This window comes from Phaethon aethereus (assembly GCF_964289735.1).
Source record: "Phaethon aethereus genome assembly, chromosome: 1".
Lineage (NCBI taxonomy): Eukaryota > Metazoa > Chordata > Aves > Phaethontiformes > Phaethontidae > Phaethon > Phaethon aethereus.
The window spans coordinates 1889675-1904601 of NC_138575.1; the positions used below are offsets into that span (position 1 = coordinate 1889675).

Below are 14927 nucleotides of genomic sequence, written 5' to 3' on the forward strand. Positions count from 1 at the left end.
CTCCCCGTCTCTTTAACCACAGCAGTGATTTGTGATTAACTTTCCAATTTCCCAATATTTTCAAACCCTTCCCATGCTGCCCAGCCTGACCGCCCTCCAGAAATTGTTATAATAATAAAAAAGACGTTTCTTTGCTTCGGAGGGAGGCTGGGGGGGAGTCTCTCAACACAATATCTTGAGCTGCTTTTCCCTATCCTGCCTTTTCTTCTTTCTTGCAGAGAAACATGGAACCTGATCTCTCAAGGAAAGCACTGAAATATTTAAAGTTTGTGCCAGTGAAGCCGGCCGCTGGTTAATAAATGAAATCCAGGCACTCACCTGGTAGTCCTCGATGGTCGGGACGGGAAGGGGTTGCTGCGGTCTCACTCCGAGGAGAGAGGCATCGGGCACGTTCCCCTGAACTTCTGCACCCTCGCTTTTCTTTTATTGATATTAAGAGGGCTGTGATAGTTTTTCTCTCTATGGAAACGCTTTTCCCCTCCCTCGTGTATATATAAAAATGAGTGATCACGGGGTTTAAGTCGTAACTCCAGACGTGGAGCCTTCATTTGGGCATGATTTCATTAAAATGAAATCAGAGGGAGCTGACAACGTCACGGGGCTGTGGTGCCTCTTCCCATTCAGAAGGAAAAAAAGGGGGGGAAAGAAAAAAGACGTCTGGGCCTGACAGCCCGGTGGGAGTCATCTGAAAACGGGGCTGTTGCCAGCACCGGGACTTTGCAGGGTGATGCAGACACGCTTTTCTCCCGCTCCTCCTGGTAGCCAGGCACCTGGTGCAAGGCGATTTTAAATGCAGAGGTTTTTATGCTCCCTAAGGATGCCTGCTGGCGTTTTCACCCCAAAGCCACTGAGGTCCAGCTGAATTAATTCAGATTGTACCAAGAAAGCAGCCAGGCAGGAAACCTGCCCAGTCTGGGGTCCCAGGACCACTCTGGTCCTGGTGTGATCAGAGAGAGGTCTCCTGCAATGTCCCACAGTACTGGTTTGTAAGCGCACGTACTTTGTGCTCTAAAGAGGGATGGAGATGTCCCTGCTGGAAACAGGGGTTGCTCCATGTGGTCCGGGGCTGAGACACCCAAAGGAGTCAGGTCACTGGTGGAGGGTCTCCCCAATGGCCACTGCAGATTTGTGGCTGGGCTGGGGGCTCCTGGTGGTCCCAGGGCCCTGCTCGGCTCTGACTGCTTATCAGAGCTCCTCTCAAACCTGCTTTGAAATGCCATCACCACCTTCTTCTAGCAAAGGGCTGGCGGAGTGCAGTTATCCCTGGGAAGCGATAAATCCTACCAAAAGTGTGGAAAATCCTCTGAGCAGCCCCGTGAAGGGTGACAGTAGCCAGTAGTGACCCTGGATGGGCTCTGAGTTAGGATGGGGAGATGTTCCTGCTCCTTGATCACACACCAGCGTTGGCCACAGCTGCTCCTTTGGAGAAAAGGAGCCATGACTGTAGATATTCTTGGATGAGCATCTTTGAGCTTCTCATCCAGCCTCTGAAGATGCTGGCCATTGTCTGAGAGGCAGCGGCCGGTAACAATGAGGCTCTACTTTGGCTTCAGTCCTGTGTTTTCCCCTTAATCACCTCCAGCTGTTGGCTGAGAGACATCAGGATCCACTGCTCCAGCACTTCACTCTTTCATTTTCATTTGAAGCTTTCATCTCCTGGACTGACATCTTCCTTTCCCCTCCTTCACTGAGACCTGGAAGACGGTTTGGTTATCCAAATCTTTAGAGCCTTTGGGTCGTATTTTTGGGCAAGCAAACCTGCTTGAGAGATGTCAACGCAAAGAGCTGGGTGGGAAACTCCATTACAGGGACTCATTCCCAGAAAGAGCGAGGGAAATCACCATCTGGCCCGCAGTCCTGGCTCCTCTCCCTCTGGCAAACGCTTGTGGGCTCATTTATCGCAGAGGGACAAGCTTTCTCTAAGGGCTGCATGGTCGCTAGAGCTGATAAAACCCTGCAGCTCCTGCTCTGTGGTGAGGGAGCAGTGATAGATGAGAGCTATTTCTAACCCATCCCCTGCGGTGGAGGTCCATTAAAAATGATTTCCCCTCGTGCTCGTTGTGGCTATGCAAGTGCTGATTCTCAGCGGCCCTCAGCTTCCCCCTGCTTGGCTTGTGTCCTGCCTTTTCGTGACCTCCAAAGGGTAAGAGGGTCTTGAGTCAGCACCGTTACCCAGTAACTTAATTAGTGTTGGTGGACAAAGTGACATTGCAGGGCAAGGCCTGAAGCTTGGCAGAAGGTACCTAACTAGCTTTTTGAAATATATGCAATTCTTTGGGTGGTGCTAAGCTCCCCCCAGGTTTGACTCAACCCAAGTTTGATTACCCATGGAAGAAGGCTTTGTGCCTGGCGGGGACAGTGGGGGCTTCACCAGCATTTCTCTCCCATTGTGCCTCCTTGGAGAGATGTGTTTTGCATCCTTATGCTCCCTGAGGGCTGCAGATGCTGACTGTGGTCCTTGCAGAAAGCTTAGGAGACCCTTGGACCTTGTTTGGCTCAGACCACTAATAGCCCAGCACACTTCAGAGCACGTTAGGGATCCACCTCTGCGGATTTTTTTGGTCTGGGGGTAGAAAAATGGGGTTGACCACATAAATACGTGTGGGATGGGAAGTCTGGGTGCTGACCTGGCCAACTGGTACTTCATGAAAGGTGTGTGGGCACTCACAAAGTGGGTCCCCCTCTGCTTACCAGGCAGGGAATGTTTCCATCCCATGCCCTGGCATCACATCCCATCCCACTGGGGTAGCAGAGCACTTCTTTAGAAGGGCCAGGGCAACTACTGAAAAAGTCTCTGGTGGCATTTTGGACTCAATTGTCACCTGCTCAGAGGAGATCAGCTCAGGAATATAAAAGATGCAGAAAGGCTACTGCTTCTGGCATGGGGCGTGGGTTTGGCATCCCCCAGCCCCTAAGGTAGGGCAAAACTTGTACCCCAGAAATCAAGGCCTGGTGCAGCCCTCTGACACAGGGACCTGGTGTCCCTCGTCACCTCCAGGAGTTTGAGGTCTTCAGGCCAAAACCGAAGCCCTGCTATTGCCAGAATCACTGGAAACTTGTGATTCAGGTGCTTGGGGAAGGGAACATAGGTTAGGAAAAGCACGACATCAAAGTAGATTACTTAAGCCATCCTAAAGCCCACTCTCTCCCAGAGGTCATGAGGTCTTTAACTTATTGCAGTGCATCTCCGAGGTGAATTAAACTATATGAAGACTGTAGGTTGGGACAGGGGAAGGTCTATTTAGCTGCATCTACATGACCGATGGCTGCTCCACCTTTGCAACCGTCCCATCCCTTGTGGTGGGGTGGTAGTTCTCTGTCACTGAAGCTTTCCTGGGGTTGAGAGGAGAGTGTGTGTGATGGAGGGAGAAGGTGCAAGCGTGTAGTTGTTATCCGTTGCAACTGCTTCAGGCTGCCACCATGGGTTGTGCGTGCTCTGGATGGTTGGAAATGGGGAGTTCAGCCCTTCCTGGCTGGTGACTGCAATGAAGTGACTTGGGGACACTGGGAAAGGGCTGACTCACATGCCAGGAGGCCCTGTAGGACCCTGAGGGGGTGTTGGTCAGTGCCAACTCCCACATGGGCCCTTCGATGTCTGCAGCTACTGCTGCAGCCTTGCAAGGGAAGGTGACAAGTGCAGTTACCCACCTCCACCATAGGTCCGTCTTCACATGGTTGGGGTTGAACCTCACCCCATTTGACTGAATTGCATGGTAGTGGATCCCAAAGTTCTCAGGGGACCATGAGACCATGCACAAGAGCAGACTCTAAGGCAGGGACGGACTCAACGCTTAACAAGCTGCTTTCCTGGCCAGCCAGGCTTGAGGCAGATCATTCCCATGGCTGCAAAGGCGAAAAGCAATCAAAACAACCATAAAGACACACGACATTTGAAGGAATGGTATATACACATGGGTCCCCCTCAAAAGTCAATCCTGCTGTCAGAATGACCTGCGTAAATGTGAGTCTATTTATTTTTTTTCCTGCAGTTGACAAAAACTCTCCGAGAGAGAAGTTGGAGCATGGAGGTGAACGCGTCTCCCAGGTCCCCGCTGGAGCCGGGCGGGGAAAGCCATCTCCATCAGATACTAGGGTGTATTTCCATGCTTGATTTACCCATAAACGCTTCGCTGTTGGGAAGGGTGGGTGCAGGACAACGTCCTTGCAAGAAGCAAATCCGCATGCCAGACGTGGAGCCTTCACGGTGATTTCATTAAGGGAAAATGGAAAAGAGGTTGCAGCGCCTAAGAAAGAAAGATGAAAGAAGTCAAACTGCCTGGTTCATCCCTATCAGTCTGCGTTAAAAGCAAACTGGACCATTTTAGCTGTCGCTGGCTACTGCGGCTTGCAGATCCCCGCTTCGGTCTTTGCTTTCGCTGGACATCAGAGAGGAGTTTTTGCTGCAAAACCAAGAATATCACGGCATGAAAATAACCCCAGCTGGTCCTGGGGAAGGAGGGACCCACGCTCCGAACAGCCTGGGGCACCCCTGGGTGCTGAATGCTGGCAGAGGGGACTCAAACTCTCAAAAGTTTATCCAAAAATAACCAAACTTGTGAAAAATGCAGGCTTTGTCATGAGTGTCCTCGCACGTCTCCCCTGTGCGTCTGTCTCTTCAGGAGCAGGACACCTTCCCACCTCTCCGCAGCCTCTCTCGTTCTCACCGAGCTCCATTTCCTTCTGTGAATCATCGATTCAAGCCCAAATGTGGGCAGCTGAAGAGGCTCTTATTAAAGTTTCATCACTACAACCGTTCTGCTGCTGGGAAAAAAACAAGACACAGCGACTCGTGGTCGTATCACACCAGAAGCCTTGAAAGCAAAAATTGTGCCCCAGATGCCAGCAGGGAAGTTTTGCCTGGCCCGGGGAGGGAAAGGCAACGCGATGCGAGGTCCTGTTTACTGCTTCCAGCACCAGAACGGCTCGGAGTCGTCCGGCACGGACGCACTGTGGGTCCACAAAGGGGCAGAAGGGAGTTTTCTGGTCTGCTTTGTCCCTTCTTTAATACCCTGTAAGATTCAATTTGCATTTTCAAGGCTATGGAGGGAGAAGGACCTTGCTGTGGTACAAGATTGCCCACCTCTCATCTCTCTGTAGCCCAACGGTGAACGGCCCTTCCTCTCCCCTGAGGCTGATTTTTGGTGGGTTTCTCTTCCCCATAGCCCCATTTTGGGGGTGATTTTCACTCCTTCCAGCAGCTCAGCAGCAGCAAGTCCCTGCATGTCTCTCCAAGGTGGCTGTCTAGCGGGCGCTGGGGGCTTGGAGAGCTTTGAGCCAGGATCTCAGCAGAGGGAGGAGAGGAGCTGAGGAGTGGGAGTTTGTTAGTTTTGCAGGAGTTGAATTATTGTTTTGCCTTTTTTGACCCTTTTTCACCTTCTTGGGCCCTGAGTCTCTCGGTGCTGCTGCAGGATCACAGGGGATTTACAGCCCTGATTGTATGCAAAGCACTTTGCTGCCTGTAACGAACAGTTACCCGCCCCATCATCAGTGTTTCATGTTCCTGGCAATTAATTAGCTCTGCTTTGAGCTTTTGATGCATGTGTAATATCAAAAAGCCTCTTTGGGATAAAAAATATTTTGCAGACTGCTACATATGTTTCTCCACAAATTGCTCGGGCAAAACCCAAAGATCAACTTCACCTTCATGCCTTCAGGCATGAAATAAAGCTTGGTTCTTGACGCTTTCCCTCCAAAGGAAGAAAAGAAAAAAGAAACGGAGAAGAAAAAATAATCTTAAATCCTCTAAATTGTCTTCCCCAAGAGTTTACTGCAATGGTTTTATCTGTTATCTCTCTGTTGCACCTCCTACCCCTTCTGCAAAGAGGTGTTTGCACCTACCTGTACACATGGTACGTGCCTACAGCTACATGGACATCACATCTCCAGTTGGAAGGAGATATCTAAAATCAAGGAAAAATGTACAGGGAAGCAGCAGGAGCCTGGTTCCATGTGCAGGAGTGGTGCTGGCCTTGGGGAATTTATCCTGACAGTGGGTCTACACATAAAACCCATTTATACCCTGTGAAGTACAAAAAGAGCTGCTTGTCCTTTTTTCTGCCTCCATAAGCAGGGATCGGTCCCACTGGTGAGGCTGCAGCAGCTGGATGAGGCAGGTAGGAGAGACATTGCTCAAGAAATGTGATGGTTGCTCCTCTACAGATCGGTTATATTGCTCCTCCAGCATTTCTTTGCCACTGGGATCATGGCCATGGGTTGGCTCCTTGGCTTCACAATCCATGGGGAGCTGGTTGGGGTGGTTTCAAGGGCAGGGTGGGACACATCTGGGGGATGCAGGGCCCACCAGTGGGGCTCGGGATGTTGGGCTAAGGGATGCCCAAGGTAGGGGATGGGTGAAGAGCCATTCAGAGGAAGCCTGAGGGATGAAATAGGACTTACAGGGGTGGTTTGGGGTGGAAAAAGGGGCAGAACGGACAGCTCCCGGATGGGGAGAGTTTCTCCTTGGTTTTCCTCCTAACCCACACGGCAACGATGTCAGGGGCAAATCCATCCCCACTTTTGCTCCTGCTCGTCCCAGCTCAGATGGGCAGAGCTGCCTTCCTGGCACAGAAGGTTTTTCAAGCTTTTTCAACATTTTCCCTCCTTCTCAAGGGTGTCGTGACTGTTGGGTTGCAATTCCACCCTTGCAGTGGGCAGGGGATATTGTTCACCAGTGGCCTCCCACAGATGCTGGAAAGAGGCTCTTTATACCAGTACAGTGACGTAGCGATTACTATTGCTCCAAAAAGCAATGGATATCACCCAAAAGGGCTGTGGACAGCATGCAAACCTCCACCGCCTCCCACAGAGCCTGAGCAGGAGGGTTTTGCAAGATGGACTTGCCGGTGCTCAGGTCCATTGACTCATGGCCACTTCCCTCCACGGCATCTCCAGAGCCTGAATGACTCCTGCTCTAAAAATATTGTGTAATTAATTAACCTAGCTTAGTGCAATTCAGGCTGGTGACACGGCGATGAACTTTTTTGTTGCTCTTGACTCGGGTGGGAGCGAAGACGGGGGCTTTGGCAGCTGCCTCCCAGACAGCCTGCCCGCTCCGATCTGCTGGGCGCAGCCGGAGGATGCTGGGTGATGCTCGGGGCCCAGCTGTCAGTGCTGGCAGCCGTTTCAGGGACTGTATCATTATCAAATTACTAAATTACGCCGGCCCAGCCTCCTCATCTCTCACCATCCATTTTCTTTTGTCAGGGTTGCTAAGGAACTGCCCGCGGACTTCGGATGCCGCGATGAGGCCGGTTTCTCCTCTCCGCACTTCCCTGCAAGACTTCGCTGGCTGGATGCACGAGAAACCCCCTCCTGCAAAGGGGCTGCGTGTGCCCGAGCTGCAGGTGCACATACATCCGTAGATGCAGACCCATGGGCTCAGTCACTCGTGCTCCAATGTGGCTTTGCACGCTCCACGAGGGCTCGCCAGGCTGCTTCTACGTGCGCTAAAGCCCCGGCTTTTCGCACGCCCGGGGCTGAGCGCTCGTAGCGATGCATTTTGCTTTCTAAGGCCATTCTCCAACGCGTGTTCAGGAATCTTCTGGCTTCGCCCGCTTTGGAGCAGCCCCAGCTCCCCGCGCCTGGAAAGCGAATCATTCAGCCCTAACAGTCTCCCCCACCTCGCAATCAAATAATTTCAAGAAACCCAATTAGAGTGGCATGACATTTCCAAGGAAACACCGAGGATGCATTCCGGTAATGTTTTGGCCCTGCCAAAGCGGTTCAGATGGCAAATCAATAGTAAACATTTAAGGCTAGATGTATTAAAGAAAAATCAAGTTATCAATTTCCCATTACGCCTAAGCTCCCAGAGCACTGATGGGAAATTCAAGCTGCATTTAATACACCTAGCAGCGGACTGAACAGCCTGATCTTATACACTTGCCCACAATATTGGTTTTCACTTCTCAAGTCTTCCAGCCGCTTTGCAAACCTGAATTAAGTCACCTGGCTCCCTGGTGAGCTGCTGCTTTGGCCTGTGCCATAAGCACAGTTTATGGTGAAGGGTCTTGAGCCAAATCACCCCCACTGAGAGACTCTGACCCTTTCCTTTGGCTAAGCTTGCCCATGAAACCAGGTGGCCAAATTTGCCTCCAGACTTGGCTTTGGGATACGTGCACTACGCCAAGCGCGGAGCCAAAAGCTGCCAAGAAATTCTCCGCATGGGGAGGTGAAGACTTATATTAAGTGATGGCCCTGGACTTAAAAGGAAAAGCGAAGGTGTGTCCCACTTGTTTGGTATCTGGAAATAGTGAGGCAGAAGGAGAAATTCCTCATGTTCACTGGGAGGTCCCAGGTCCCCCAAGTCCATTTGCTCACCTGCTGCTGCTCCAGACCCTCGCTGTGCTGCTGATTCACAGCCATGAAAATGATCTTCATGCAATTATTATTGCTGATTGTCTCTTCGGGCTTGATGTCAACGTGCCTGCCAAGGGATTCACCGGCCCCCAGCAGTGCACCTTCCTCTTCTCTAATGCTCTGGTGCAGTTGATAGTTGGAGGGGGATGGTGGAATGCAGGGCTGGGGTCCCTGGGAAAGCAACCATGGAATGGAGAAAGGCTTTCTCCTCTGGGTTGGGTAAATAACTGCCGCTTTGAGTTACTCATGAGCTGTCTGGTGGCAACGGTCCCCGAGGAGGGATGCTGTCGCACCCTGAATTGGAGAAAGGCTCCTGGGAGCATCTCTGTTGTCTTGGTGGAAATCCAACATCGCAGCACACAGGGAGGGCAGAGACAGGGCATGGTGGCAGATGCCCAAGAGGAGAGGTCCTGGGAGGGTCTGGGGACCAAAGGAGGCAGCGGGAGCGTGCACTCTACAGGGCACGGCAATGCCAGCCCAGCTTGTGGGATAGGGACAGGTCACTCGGTGACCCTGAACCATGTGCTGGGGACATCGGGTGATTTGCACACCAAATCACAGAATCACAGAATCACAGAATCACAGAATCACTAGGTTGGAAAGGACCTTTAAGATCATCAAGTCCAACCATTAATCCAGAACCACCATGTCCCCTAAACCATGTCCTGAAGCGCCACATCCACACGTTTTTTGAACACTTCCAGGGATGGCGACTCCACCACCTCCCTGGGCAGCCTGTTCCAATGCCTGACCACCCTCTCAGTGAAGAAATTTTTCCTAATATCCAATCTAAACCTCCCCTGGCGCAACTTGAGGCCATTTCCTCTTGTCCTATCACTAGTTACTTGGGAGAAGAGACCAACACCCTCATCGCCACAACCCCCTTTCAGGTAGTTGTAGAGAGCGATAAGGTCTCCTCTCAGCCTCCTCTTCTCCAGACTAAACAATCCCAGTTCCCTCAGCCGCTCCTCATAAGACTTGTGCTCCAGACCCCTCACCAGCTTCGTTGCCCTTCTCTGGACACGCTCCAGCACCTCAACATCCTTCTTGGAGTGAGGGGCCCAAAACTGAACACAGGATTCAAGGTGCGGCCTCACCAGTGCCGAGTACAGGGGCACGATCACTTCCCTACTCCTGCTGGCCACACTATTCCTGATACAGGCCAGGACGCTGTTGGCCTTCTTGGCCACCTGGGCACACTGCCGGCTCATATTCAGCCGGCTGTCAACCAGCACCCCCAGGTCCCTTTCCGCCAGGCTGCTCTCCAGCCACTCCTCCCCAAGCCTGTAGCATTGCATGGGGTTGTTGTGGCCAAAGTGCAGGACCCGGCACTTGGCCTTATTAAACCTCATACAGTTGGCCTCTGCCCATCGATCCAGCCTGTCCAGATCCCTCTGCAGAGCCCTCCTACCCTCCAGCAGATCAACACTCCCACTCAGCTTGGTGTCATCTGCAAACTTACTGAGGGAGCACTCAATTCCCTCATCCAGATCATCTACAAAGATATTGAACAAGACAAATCCACACAAGGGGTTGGTCTGTAGGGTGGAGATGTGCCCCATGCATCACTGTGTCACCAAAGATGGTGCAGCCACACGTGGGCTGGCTTGGGAGGATAAGGCAGGAATGAGCAGTCCGGCATTTCCTCTGATGACCAACCCGAAGGTTTTCTTCTCCAATACACCTCCTTGGGAAAACCTCCCCACCTTGCTGGGCCAAACCCCACAGCCCTGGGTAGGACTGGCCAAATGCTGGACCCTGAGTAACATGCAGTCTTGGGCATCCCAAGAGAAGCCAAGGACAGGGAGGCTGGTTTGTGGGGACCTCCAGAACTGGGTCAGAATAGAGCTGGTCCAAAGTTACTGCAGCCCCATAAATAAGTACTTTTTTTTGCCACTGCTAGTGAAAGACCACGGGCTTTGCAGTGGCCTGACAGCCTGGGTCAAGTGGTGGTGGCAACGCAAGTATGACAACCCCATATTTCTGCCAGAGGCCACTGGTGCCTTCCCTGAAGGGATGCTGGCAAGGTGAGCACCGTACCAGAGAAAAGGGAGATGGTAGGAGGGTTTTTTCTTGTAATAATAAATATAAGATATGAGCTTTTTCTGTATTAATTCAATTGTGAGAGCTGTTTGCAATGAGTCCCCTTTTGCCCATACAGATATTTTTGCTCCAGTCCAGCCGTGGGCTGATTTGCATCAGGAAGGATAATTTAGGGAATGGGAGTTTGCAAGCAGAGGTGTCCAAAATCAGATCCGCGTGGGTGAACCTTACTGGAGGTGCATCCCCAGCCCTTCATATCTGTGAATTTCTTTCCTCGCCCCTCTTTTAAGGCTCTGAAATGTTGTTTTCTCTGCACAGTTGTGGGAGTTCAATGACTTATGCGCCTCGGCAAGGTCCCACCCGAATAAAGATTTTCATACCAGGGTGCCAGATGAACCTGTGGGTCATGCACTCCATTCAACCTCTGTTTTCTTGTGCTCAGTGATTATTTTTGTCAATGCAATTTAGGAATGAAGGTTTTTCCTGCTGGTTGCAAACGCTTTGCTGCCCTGGATGGTCTCAACTCTCCTGGGCTGATGCAGGAGTTCAAGTCACTCCGTATCTCTTGGGCTGCTGAAGGCCAGAGGCTGCAACACCTGCACAGCCAAGCTCCCCGCGAGCTCCCCAGCCTGGCCATGGCTCTGCAGACATCGGCATCCTGCAACCTCCCTTTACAAAGCGTCCCCCGTCATGGTGCCGGGGAAACGTGAAAATGTGGGGTGTCTCTCAGAAAAACACCTGTTTCTCACTGCTGTGGCCTCACCTGGAAATGCAGAAACGCTTTCTTTTTGGGGATGCGGTACCCGTGTGCTTGGATGGGAACATTTTGTTTCTTTTCCAAAGGGGTATTTTTCTTGCCGTGATGCAATACCTGAATGTTTTTCTTGCCAAAGTACATTTCGATACAGAACAGCATTTCAAGAGGAGAGGATGGAAATGTCAGTCTGAAAATGGCACTTATCCCATTGCCAACATTTACCAAATTCTTTTTTTTGTTTTGAGTAAAAAAGATTTTAGCTGGAGCAGAGGAAATAAAAAATCACAAAAATATCTGCTGGTCCCTCCTTTGGGCTTGGGCTACTGTGGGTAAGGGGAATCCTTCTTCTGCCAGTGCTACCAGTAGCAACGAGGCAACCCTGCTAGGCTGGGGAAATCTGAGCTCAACCTCACCAAATTGTGCAGCCAAACTTTTAACAAAACCCACTGATTTCTTAACTGTCTCCCCCCAGCCCCACTCCAGCATGAATCCTCATTTGGCCATTATGTTCCCACCAAAGGTGTTTGGAGGAGGAAAGGCGATTCCCAGTGCGATCCTTGAAGACACAATGCCATGTGTGTTCTTTAATGAAAACAGGTTTTATAAAAGTCTTGGGCATGTATATTGGGAATGGAGAGAGGAGTGGAGGCTTGCACCCACGGATGTGCACATTGCCAGGGCACAGCAGAGCTCCCCAAACAAAGGACCGGGTGCTCAAAATGCCGGCACCAAAATGTTGAAGAGAGCCCTGCCGAGCCAGCAGTGTGGGCAGCCATGATGTGTTCAACCAACCCATGCCGCACCTGAGAGGTGTCATTTTTAGACACCATGTTTCCTACCTGGTTGCAACACAACAGCCATTTGCTTGCTCCTGGGGAAGGCAGAGCCTTTTGCTTCTGCTGTTTCTTCAGCAAATTCCAAATATTAAAAAAGCTGAGGAAGACTTCCGTGCCATCGGAGCTGCTGTGACCCTTCCCAGGGGCTGGCATGCTGTCCCATGATGTGCACTTGGAGGAGATGCTGTTGGATAGGACCACTCAGCTGGGTCCATGTGGCCACCAAAACCCACAGGTTTACCCTCTCACTTGTTGGATTTCCACACCTCTCCAGGCAGCAGCTCCAAACACCTCAAAGACTTGGGGGTGGCATTTTGCAGGGAGAGGCCATGCCTGGTTTTGAACCCTGTTTTTTTCTTACTGTACAGTTTGGAATGGCTCCTCTTCACCTGCCCAGGGAATGGTCAAGTGAAGGAGAAGGTGGGACTTGCTGAAGGCCGTGGAGAGCTTAGGGACAAGCTTATGGCCTCAAGTTGCGCCAGGGGAGGTTTAGATTGGATATTAGGAAAAATTTCTTCACTGAGAGAGTGGTCAGGCATTGGAACAGGCTGCCCAGGGAGGTGGTGGAGTCGCCATCTCTGGAAGTGTTCAAAAAACGTGTGGATGTGGCGCTTCAGGACATGGTTTAGGGGACATGGTGGCGCTGGATTAATGGTTGGACTTGATGATCTTGAAGGTCCCTTCCAACCTAGTGATTCTGTGTGATTCTGTGATTCTGTGATTCTGTGAAGCTGAAATGTTCTCTGCTAAGGGACAGGGCTCAACCTGCCTACCCAGTCCGACATGGGGCAATGGAAGTTCCCAGCTTTCTCTCTCAAAGGGTTACTGCCTCCAGGGGAATTATGAACTAGAATTATACACAGCAGCATTAACACATCTTTATTTTACAAAAATAAACTCAGGGGTATGTGTTGCCTGGTTTTGCACAGTAGTCCTGCGGGCCAAGTGGTGCAGTGGTGAGCCTCTGGACATCTCTGCTTTCCTGAGCAGTCAGATGTTTCCCTCTCGTCATACCGATTTATTTCCTTCTCATAATCACAGTTTTCCAACACCTTTTTTCAAACACCCTTTGCCTCTTCACATTAAATGGTTGGTCTTGCTTGTCCAGTCTCTGAGATGTCCTGGAGACACTTCTCACAGCTCTGTTTCTCTTCATTTAAACATGGCAATTGCAACCGATCACCTCCCTCTGACTGGTTTTCGAAAGCGAGGAAAGAGAAAACAAAGGGGATGTTGGAGTTTGGCTACAGCTTGGGCTTTGTCTTGGACCTCCCATGCTCACAGTGGCTTGGGAAGTCCCTGACACAATGGGAATGTTCATGCCAGGTCACATCACAACACGTCAGACATCCATAAAGCAAATGTCCTGATCTGGGCCAGCTCCAGGCACCATTTAGGGTCAGTCAGGAGAAATGAGCACATAGAGGACACAAGGACCTGGCTTGGTTTTGGATGATTCCAACTCCCCAGCGGTTGCTTCTTCCCACAAAGGGAGTGCAGACACAGTGCTGAAGGTATCTACAGCTGCTTTGTGGAGCCTACACTATCTCTTAGTGCTTATGGCTGGGGGTAAAGCGCTGGCTGGGAAGAAGTTCACTTATTCCCTGCTGCTGCTGGGACTGGATTTAAAGCACTGAGAGTGGCTTCCCCTCACGCAGTACATCGCGAAGAAGCAGGCCACCAAATGTGGGCACTGACCAGGCTAGATGGGCCCACTGGTCTACCTTGACTGCCCTTATGGTCAACAAACAAGGATGGGCTTCCCAAGGAGTGATGCTAACCCTTGCAGCGGGTGTGGGACAGAAGAGGGCACCCAGTTTGGGCTGGCTCCACTGGGGCAGCAAATCCCTCCTTCCTGGCCGGTCACTACATGCTCCTTCTCCCCAAAGAGCACTTCAGCTCTCCAGGACGGCACTGCCTGTCCTAAACTGGACTTAGAGCAAAGAATATTTGCACTGCCTTCTTCCTTGCAGAGTAGGAAGCCCGGGCTGTGCAAAGTCCTTTGCATATCAGAAAGATTCGAGTGGATGACAACAGCCCGTGCAGTGGTCTTGATTTTATGCATAATAGATGCCTGTCTAAAAACCAACCAACAAAATACAAGCCACCTGAAACTCTGAAATTAACCTGAAATTACGGATCTCCACCTTTAATTTCTGTCTCTTTTTTAACATGCCTTCAAAAACAGAAGACAAGCTTCACCAGAGTTTTTTAGAATGTACTGTGGAGAACTAATGCATTTCTCCTGAATGCCCGAGGTGGTTGTCTCCACGTAGAGGAAAGGCTGAGAGAGGAGCATCTTTCTAGGAAGGCTGGTTTCAGCCACAGCTTGTGCACTACTTGGCAGCAGTAGTGTTTGCATTACCGTCAGGGCCAGCAGGAGCCCATTTTCCCTGTGGTGAGCTACCATATCCTGGAGATGAGGAAGAGTCATGCAGACTGACCCCACAAACCCTAGATCTGGCAGCGGGAGCCCAGCTGGGCTTCCATGAGTGAGTTTTTCCCACTGAACCCCTGGATGAGGTGTAACTCCAGTGCACGGGCATTTGGGACTGCTCATGAGCTGGTCTAGATTAGGGCAGCTCCACCAGCTTCAGGCTCTGCCCAGAGTCCTTGGTGGCTGGAGATTCCAGAGAGGTGCCTGGATGGAGCAGTCCAGGGTTCAGAGAGCACCAGCACCCAAATTCCTGCAAACCTCAGCCCTCAAAAGGCACAAAGTGACTGAGCTTGAGGCGTGCAAACTATGAGGACCCAGCGCTGGTGCCCAAGGGGACCCTCCTCATCACCCACAGATCTACCTGCACCCCATCAGTGGATGTGGCCCGAGAGGGGAGATGTCCAAGAGCTCCTAGGAAGGGCTGTGCGGACCAGAGTGAGCTGGTATGGGAGGGGAATGAGACCTTGCAAACTAGAAGCACTCCTCCAAGTCCTCT

General features: G+C 51.3%; 1 protein-coding gene across 1 annotated transcript in view; it reads right to left on the bottom strand.

Moving 5' to 3' along the window:
• Positions 1-14567: 14567 nt before the first annotated feature.
• Positions 14568-14927, bottom strand: part of LOC309416284 (uncharacterized protein) — a gene marked incomplete at both ends in the record, with an annotated part of 107006 nt that continues 106646 nt past the window's right edge. Inside the window, one exon of the mRNA XM_082013841.1 lies at positions 14568-14635. Coding sequence (XP_081869967.1) covers positions 14568-14635 — 68 coding nt within the window. The remainder of the gene's footprint in view (positions 14636-14927) is intronic.